The sequence below is a fragment of the Hyla sarda genome, chromosome 1 (genome assembly GCF_029499605.1).
Source record: "Hyla sarda isolate aHylSar1 chromosome 1, aHylSar1.hap1, whole genome shotgun sequence".
Classification (NCBI taxonomy): domain Eukaryota; kingdom Metazoa; phylum Chordata; class Amphibia; order Anura; family Hylidae; genus Hyla; species Hyla sarda.
Genome location: NC_079189.1, coordinates 292,740,465 through 292,749,935, shown reverse-complemented (window position 1 = coordinate 292,749,935; position 9,471 = coordinate 292,740,465). Strand labels below are relative to the sequence as shown.

General features: G+C 43.9%; 1 protein-coding gene across 4 annotated transcripts; it reads left to right on the top strand.

The window, feature by feature from the left end:
• Positions 1-1,355: 1,355 nt before the first annotated feature.
• GPX4 (glutathione peroxidase 4) lies at positions 1,356-5,934 on the top strand. 4 transcript variants are annotated; one of them, XM_056517521.1, is made up of 7 exons: positions 1,356-1,412; positions 2,788-2,882; positions 3,052-3,196; positions 4,004-4,155; positions 5,013-5,037; positions 5,119-5,178; positions 5,704-5,934. In XM_056517521.1, the coding sequence occupies exons 1-7, from the start codon at positions 1,371-1,373 to the stop codon at positions 5,734-5,736; spliced, it is 552 nt and encodes a 183-aa protein (XP_056373496.1). In that variant the 5' UTR covers positions 1,356-1,370; the 3' UTR covers positions 5,737-5,934. The 4 variants fall into 4 exon arrangements, with proteins under 4 accessions (XP_056373496.1, XP_056373491.1, XP_056373488.1 ...); XM_056517516.1 differs by lacking the exon at positions 1,356-1,412 and adding an exon at positions 1,506-1,645; XM_056517513.1 differs by lacking the exon at positions 1,356-1,412 and adding an exon at positions 1,960-2,060.
• The last annotated feature ends 3,537 nt before the right edge of the window (positions 5,935-9,471 follow it).

Sequence of the window (9,471 nt, the reverse complement as noted above, 5' to 3'; positions counted from 1 at the left end):
GCCGGGGCCAAAGTTGATCGCCGCGTCTAAAGTGGAAGTAAACTTTGCCAATAAAATCGCAGTGTCCCGGACAGCTTGCAGGACAGCTGGAGGGCCCTTACCTGCCTCCTCGCTGTCCGATCGCCGAATCACTGCTCCGTGTCTAAAATCCAGGCAGGAGCAGTCGAGCGGCGATAACACTGATCAATGCCCGGCTATTGCCAGGCAGTGATCAGTGTAGAAGATCAGTGTGTGCAGTGTTATAGGTCCCTATGGGGGCTATAACACTGCAAAAAAAAAGTTAAAATAAAGTGTTAATAAAGATCATTTAACCCCTTCCATATAAAAGTTTGAATCACCCCCTTTTCCCAATAAAAAAAACTGTGTAAATAAAAATAAACATATGTGGTATCACCGCGTGCGTAAATGTCCGAACTATAAAAATATATCGTTAATTAAACCACACGGTCTATGGCGTACACGTAAAAAAATTCCACTGTCCAAAATAGCATCTTTTTGATCACTTTTTATACAATAAAAAGTGAATAAAAAGCGATCAAAAAGTCCAATCAAAACAAAAATGATACCAATAAAAACGTCAGATCACGGCGCAAAAAATTATCCCTCATACATCCCCATATATGGAAAAATAAAAAAGTTATAGGGGTCAGAAGATGACAATTTTAAACGTATAAATTTTCCTGCATGTAGTTATGATTTTTTCCAGAAGTACGACAAAATCAAACCTATATAAGTAGGGTATCATTTTAATCGTATGGACCTACAGAATAATGATAACGTGTCATTTTTACCAAAAAATGTACTGCGTAGGAACGGAAGCCCCCAAAAGTTAAAAAATTGCATTTTTTCTTCAATTTTGTCGCAAAATGATTTTTTTCCGTTTCACCGTAGATTTTTGGGTAAAATGACTAATGTCACAGCAAAGTAGAATTGGTGACGCAAAAAATAAGCCATAATATGGATTTTTAGGTGCAAAATTGAAAGCGTTATGATTTTTAGAAGGTGATGAGGAAAAAATTTAAATGGAAAATACCCTGCGTCATTAAGGGGTTAAACTAGCTGGTCATCATTCATTCTCCTACAGAAGGCTGTGTTCCCCTCACTGGGGAGCGGGGCTGTGCAACAGCGTTTACCCAAGGGGTGTGATTTAGCTGTTAACGGTCATGTCTGCAGACTCCATGAAGTCATCGTTAGGTTTTACAGAGGCCATTAAGGTACCGCATTAGCCATCCATCAGTGTGAACATGTACCGTACATGTAAGCTTATGGGAAGCTTGTGAAATCGTCACCTCACAAGTACTGTACATGGCACCTCACACAACTAGCAGGATAGTCGCTACTTATCACGTGTCAAAAACCACTAGGGGGAAATGAACAACACTAGAAGAAGGCGCCTTAACATCGTGTCTCAGGTAACGGCAGGCTCACGTGACACCAGAGCGTCCATGCCGCCGCACACATTCGTACAATGATTGGTCGTCTCTCCCGCACTGTCAATATTGACCTCGCCTCCTCACAGCGATAGGTCGTTAGGCAGTTTGGGAGGGCGGGGCTTGGGGGTGCCATGTTGAAGACGCTGTGTGGAGACGTTGGTCGGTCAGTGCTGCTCGGCGTGGTGAGCGGAGTGTTCTGCAGGAGAGTAATGGTGAGGAGTTCCGTGTCAACCCCCCCTGTACCTTCCAGTGTGGGCCGTGAGCGCCTCACCTGCAGGCATCCGGTGGGCACGAGCTGCACTGTGTATAGAGGTCAGGACGGCCGGAGCTGTGATTGGATAATTGACGTAACGCTTCCAGTCTATGCATCTCACCCCGTCCTGTAGTGTATGTGCCCACGGGTGGGAGTGTACTCTGGGCCCTGTCCTGTAGTGTATGTGCCCACGGGTGGGGGTGTACTCTGGGCCCTGTCCTGTAGTGTATGTGCCCACGGGTGGGGCTTTATGAACTTCTGGCTTTATGAACTTCATATGCTGTGTCATTGGCATGTATAGAAGAGGGGGGCCCACAGCAGCTATGGAATTGGGCCTCCTGTTATGGTGGACAGTGTTGCCACAGGATGGAAAGGTCTGCTGTTTATTTCCCCCTGCTTTCTTTGATCACTTGGTCAGTTCCCCGTCTATTAATCTGTTCTCTGGAGAGCTTCTTTATCTATAGCAAAAGGAATGAGAGAATCCAAGACAGGGGCCCCATAGCAGCCCTGTGGTCTGTCATGATGTGCACTCTCTTGTATGTCTGTCACGATGTGCACTCTCTTGTATGTCTGTCACGATGTGCACTCTCTTGTATGTCTGTCACGATGTGCACTCTCTTGTATGTCTGTCACGATGTGCACTCTCTTGTATGTCTGTCACGATGTGCACTCTCTTGTATGTCTGTCACGATGTGCACTCTCTTGTATGTCTGTCACGATGTGCACTCTCTTGTATGTCTGTCACGATGTGCACTCTCTTGTATGTCTGTCACGATGTGCACTCCCTTGTATGTCTGTCACGATGTGCACTCCCTTGTAATGCGGGCTGTCAAAGTCCTCTCTAATCTGCTTAGCCAGCACCTCCCCCAGTCAGGAGACATTTAGAGACCCTGCAGTCCATAGCGAAGCCAGAGGAAATCTGCTGTCTCAGCCTCCCTTGATCCGCACAGTATGGGCCGGCAGTCTTCATTCTTGGTCATCTCTGTATTGCTGGGAATCTTGAGCAGGGTTCATGTAATATAATATTCCATATTTAATCGTAACCGGTGCGATCTCTTGTGGATCTCGTAATGTGCTAACGTGGTGATGTTTGTTGTGTAGTGTGCTCAGGTGGATAACTGGAAGAACGCCAAGAATATATATGAATTCTCCGCTACAGACATCGATGGCAATCTAGTCTCCCTTGAGAAATACAGGTACGTTTTTCTCTAATCCCTTGTGTGTTGCTGGTGTTCTCTGGTGGCTGGGCATTGGTGTCGCTTGACCTTATGTTCAGTAGGCGCTTGTTACCATGATGTTCTTTTCAGATCTAGGAACAATTGTGCCCTTGTATCATAAAGTTCATTATGTAACGTTTTTACACAGGGGCTTTGTCTGCATCATTGTGAATGTAGCATCAAAGTGAGGAAAAACTCCTGTAAACTACACTCAGCTTGTCAACCTTCACGCCAACTATGCTGAGAAAGGTTTACGCATCCTTGGGTTTCCCTGCAACCAGTTTGGAAAACAGGTACCGGATGAGTATGCTAGCTTGGCTTGCTTTCTGCTCCTAGATGCCATTACTACACCATTCTTGTAATCTTACCCACTGATGCCTTGTGCAATGTAGCTGAGCTGTATGCAGGCATTTTATTCTTGTTGCAGCACTGTATGGGTGTATGGGAACAAGTGTAGTAGTTACTGTCCAAGGCGAATGAGTGCACTGCGGTAGTCTTATAGAAAACCTCTAGTGGTAATAGTAATCTATTGGGGAGCAGCACTTTCATACTATGTAACACTGTTAAAGGGGTACTCCACTGCCCAGCGTTCGGAACATTTAGTTCCGAATGCTGCGCACGCACACTGCGGGGGTCGGCCGCTCCCCTTCATGTCACACGCCCACCCCCTCAATGCAAGTCTATGGAAGGGGCATGGCAGCCTCCACGCCCTTTACATAGATTTGCGTTGAGGGGGTGGGGCGTGATGCTATGAAGGGGCGGGGGTCGACCCCTGAAGCGCACGCAAAGTGTTTGGTACTAAATGTTCCAAATGCTGGCCAGTGGAGTACCCCTTTAATGCACTCTACAGTCTGAGAATGCTATACTGGTTGGGTCTTCTGATGGACAGGGCACATTATACCCTGTTCTACTATATGATCGGCCTGTGCTAATGGTAGAAGAGAGAAAGGCAATGTCAGTATACTAGTTAGTGGTTCATATACGACACCCTTTATACAGAGGCTAATATCGGGCTCTTGGAAATGGGTTTTTATATGTAGATGCCGAATATTTACTTTTTTTTATTTATTTTTAATATTTTTTCCCTTCCCTCTTTTAAGGAACCTGGGGATGAATCTCAAATAAAGGACTTTGCTGCCTCATACAAGGTGGAGTTTGACATGTTTAGTAAGATTGATGTCAACGGCGATGGCGCCCACCCTCTGTGGAAATGGATGAAGACTCAATCCAAGGGGAGGGGTACCCTTGGGGAGTAAGTGTCACCCTTGTTTCAAATACTCCAAGATGTCCTGTAAATTTATAGACTAGCATCACCTTGGCTACAAGGCTGTCCTAAGAAGGAAAACAAACCCTATCAGACACAAGCCCATATTTACTTCCCTCTGTTAGGCTGGGTTCACACTACGTTTTCTCCCATACGGGAGCGCATACGGCAGGGGGGAGCTAAAACCTCGCGCTCCCGTATGCCTTCGTATGCGCTCCCGTATGTGATTCATTTCAATGAGCCGGCCGGAGTGAAACGTTCGGTCCGGTCGGCTCATTTTTGCGCCATATGCGCTTTTACGACCGGACCTCAAACCGTGCAATTTTAGCAGCAGGTATATAGCAAAGTGTCTTATAATAACATGAGGCACAATATGTTAAGTTTGACAGGTACTCAAAGAATGGGATATGGCCGTGGATGGAGAATCGACGCCCTTCAACGCCGCAGAGAATTTGAGCATGGAGCCAAATGCTATGCAATCTTGACATGTTCCCATGAAACCTAATAAGTTTAAAGCCTATAAGATTCTGCTCCTGGATTTGTCACTATGTTTAAGGGAACACAATTGTTCAGACAAAGATTTGCTTAGGGCCAAGACTGTTTATTTTAATGCTGGTCTGATATTGCCTGTGGGTTCTGACTCAGCAGCTTTCCTGCAGTCAACACTATGCTCTTCTGGTTAACTAAATCAAGAAAGTCACATCTACATAAAGTTTACATCTGAACTTTTGCTTTTATTTATTCACGATTGCTTGGGAATGAATGTTCTTGAATAAAGTGTTGTATTTAACTTAGTCCATACCTATTGTCATAACGTTTCATTAACTACTTTACTTTATTTTTAGTGCTATCAAGTGGAATTTTACCAAGGTAAGTCCCTGGTCAAAAATCTTATTAGGATATAGGGACATTTTTAGCTCCTTTCCATTTGTCAATAATTTCTTGTTGCAGTTCCTGATCGACAGAGAGGGTTTTGTGGTGAAGAGATACAGTCCTATGGAGGATCCAGTTGTAAGTAATACTCATTTTTATTATAGAGGCATAGCAGTTGTCTGGATGGCCCAGATTTACTGTGGCTGTTTAGCCACAGTAGCTTTTAATGGGCCAAAACTGTGGCACATAGCAATTTAAGACACCACCTAGCCAGACACGGGGGCAAGGCCTATTGGGAAAGGAATGTGGCATGGGTAGGATGGGAATTTAAACTGATAGTTTGTTCAGACATTAAATTAGACAGTCTTCAAATGCACCAGATTTAGGCGATTTGGACACAATGTATGACAGGTGTAAGTCCTACTATGGACTAGCATAGCTCTGACTGAAACTGCCAGGTGGAATTTTAAGTCCTCAGATCTGCAGTCATGCCGGGTTTTGTGGCCAAATTTATCAGCCTTCACACTCAGCCTGATACACCTAAATCAGGTGTGTCTGTAGTCTTTTCTAATTTTCACTGCCTTATAATTAGACGGATTTAGTATACTTCCCCCCCCCCCCCCCTTTTAAAATATTTATTGCTGTTTTTTTTTTCTCCTCTAGGTCATAGAAAAAGATCTTCCGCGCTATCTGTAAGATGTTCCATACTCCCAGTTTCTGACAGTTGACGGCAGTCTTCAGTCCCAATAATGATGGTATGCTTCAAAACCTTTAATGGGGAGGCGAACCGGAAGGTGTTTTGGCGTGCACCTGTGGAGGGAGACTGTACTTTGCTTTCAGGACTTGAAGCATGGATCAAGAAATACTATTTAAATAAAAGCACTTAAACTTTCAGTTGTTGGATTGTTATATTGAGGTAATAGAAATATGTAAGTGTTAACTATGTATGTTTGAAATTAGTTTAATTATATAAAGTAATGTCCGAGGAAGTGGAAGAATATCAAAACAGCAGTGAGGTAGTTAAACCAGTAATCTGCTGACTGTGAATATCTACAGTGGTGCTCACTCAGCTCTGCAAAGTCCAAAGTTTTATAAGAAAAATCCCAGAGAGACTTCTATTTAAGATGTAACAGATATATCTAGGAATGTACAGATACTGGTATCAGGACCAATACTGGATATTTGCACGAGTACTTGCACTCGTGCAAATGTCCCCGATACCAGCTGGCGGGAGTCCTGCCGTCAGGTATTACTGAGGTGCAGTAAGCCGCCTGCGCACTCAGCTCCCAAGCTATGCAGTGCACTCAGCACATCATAGCTGGGACCTGCATTAACCCTTTAGACGCTGCGATCAATGTTGAGCGTGGCATCTAAAAGTTCTGATATGTACTTCCGGTTAGCTCAGGGATACTGATCAGCTGTGAGGACGGCCGGAGGTCCCTTACCCTGCTCCGTATCCGATTGTTCCTCCTTTACTGCTGCCAGCAATGGCAGTTAGAGATGAGCGAACTTACAGTAAATTCAATTTGTCACGAATTTCTAGGCTCGGCAGTTGATGGCTTATCCTGCATAAGTTAGTTCAGCTTTCAGGTGCTCCGGTGGGCTGGAGACTCTTTCCTAGGACAGTATCCACCTTTTCCAGCCCACCGGAGCACCTGAAAGCTGAACTAACTTATGCAGGATAAGTCATCAACTGCCGAGCTGAGAAGTTCGTGACAAATCAAATTAATTGTAAATTTGCTCATCTCGCATGCGTGGTGTACTCGCAAACATCGTGGCTGCTCCATGAGCTAGGCCGAGAGCGGCCACGATGTGAAAGTACGCTAAGCATGCATGCTGTGACTAGCACATCAGTGTCTACTTGTGGCGGCGTATTGTTGCCCCAGAGTAGGCACATCTAAAGGCACCATGTAGTGGTCCTTCAGCAGCAGATCCGCAGCGTAAAATACGCTGTGGATCCGCCCATGTGACCGTACCCTTAAAGCATACCTATCCTCTCCCCCAAATACCAAACAACTGATGTTACTCAGTACCTCACCCTGATCATGTACATCTAAGTTTTGTTTAGCCCCCATATTTCTAATACAAACAGCTTACATCAGTTGCTGTCTGGATTCTCATATTCTCTCTCAGGCAGGGGGTGTGTCCATGACTAGACTTCCTCCCTCACTGTGTGTCACGGAGTCTGGGAGCCTGGCAGTCAGCCAATCCCTGCAGGCTGTTCTGTAACCCTTTCCTCTCTGGATATCCTCATCCTCTGCTCCTCTTACATAATGCATGACACATATATAGATATAGTTATAGTCTGCAATGCATGACTGGCTGGGATTTGTAGTCTCATTATGCAATATGAAAGAGGAGCAGAGGGAAACAAAAATATATATAAAATATATATATTTCTCTGCTCCTTTCATATTAAACAAAAAACAGACTAAGAATATATAGGGATTATAGGTACACAGTCTAATAACTGATATAATATACCCCCAATATATATTGCAACTCCCAACAACACTGTAAAAAAACAAAAGGGAGTTTTAGCAAACCAGGATATTAAAAAGTATAAGATTTATTGATTGTAAAACAAACATCAAAAAAGCGGCATCACCGGATATGATAAAAAAGATCTTAGTATAGCAAATGGAGAGGTAGGTATATGTATAAGATAGAGAAATTGACACTTTTATAGCTAAAAGCACTTGTAAACAGTAAATGCTGTGCAAAATTGCATACAATATAAAGTGCTATATACTGTATGTCATAAGGGTAAAAAAGACAGTGCAAATACAAGATAGGGGTTGCAAAATAACTATCTTGTATTTGCACTGTCTTTTGTACCCTTATGACATACAGCAAATAGCACTTTATATTGTATGCAATTTTGCACAGCATTTACTGTTTACAAGTGCTTTTAGCTATAAAAGTGTCAATTTCTCTATCTTATACATATACCTACCTCTCAATTTGCTATACTAAGATCTTTATCATATCCGGTGATGCCGCTTTTTTTTAATGTTTGTTTCCTCTTTACATGTGGTTTTTAATGTATATCAATAAACCTTATACTTTTTAATATACTGGTTTGCTAAAATGCCCTTTTTGTTCTTTTATCCTCTTTCATATTGCATAATGAGACTATAAATCCCAGCCTGTTGTGTACGGACTGGGATAGAACTATAGTCCAAGGCAGTACCTGTGATGGATGAGCAGCTGCCGAGCTGCGTGCAAATAAATGCCTCCCTCTGTTTCTTCTTGTGCTGAGTGACAGGCCTGGAGTGTGCACAGCCTTCTAAAGCCTGCCCTCATTTCCTGTATTGCGACAGGCCAGAGTGTTGCCACTGTTGGTTTTTACATACCGACAGGCAGAGATCACCATGGGACTCTTTTGTGAGGACCCCTAGTAGCCAGTTTTATACAGGAGATTAAGTTAAAGATATCCCATGCAGCAAAGGGAAAAAAAATACTAGCCATTCCATAGTATATTCACCTACCACCTCTCTGACATGTTTGTGATTTTTTTATTTTTTTTTTCCGGCCCCCATTCACCGGCTATTCAGCTCATAAATTCCAGTTACTTCCTGGTTATGGTGGCTCTGCCTGTGATCTCAGACTACATTTCCCTGCATGCAGTGCTCACATTTCCTGCTCTCAGCTGCCTGAGCAGAGAGCTTGTTACCACCCCTAACTTATGTTAGCCACTCCCACAGCTCTGCTAGCTCACTCCCACATAACACTGAGCTCCAATCATAGCCCTATACAGCAGGGTGGCCACGAGGAAACAAAATGTAATCTCAGTGCTCAGAGAGGGACCTTGGAGTTGAAGCTGCAGTTTTACACTAAAAATCACTCCCTCCCCCTCCTCCTCTCAGTGAAACAGCTTTACACTGGCACAATCACCTCCCCCCCTTCTCTGCCCTGCACTCCTCTCTCCTCAGTGTGACAGCTCTACACTGGCAGCTCCCTCCCCTCCTCCTCTCCTCAGTTCTCAGTGTAAAAACATTAGCAAGGAGAGGGGAGAGAATCAGCCTGTTTGCTGGGGCTGCTATGATCTGAATCAGCCAATCACTGCAGAACAGAGGGAGGACAGTGTGAAAATTCATCAGATGGGAGGGGCTAAGGCTGAGCACAGGGAGCTCACTGCAGCACAGGGGTTTTCTGGGTAATTGTCACGTCACGGCCCCGGGATGCTGCTGATAACAGCCTGAATAGGGGGTCGAAAGTCATGAAAACCTGGAACAGCTGAACTTCCTGTCAGACAGAAGAATGCAGATAAAGCTTGTTTCTAAGCAGCATTGGTAATGGAAGTGATTTACAAACCTGTATAACTTTACCTTCTGCACTAAAAGCTGAACAATTTTTTACTGTGAGACTTGTCCTTTAAATCAATGAAAAAAATGAATGTATTTACAAATTCATATTTTTATAGTGCTC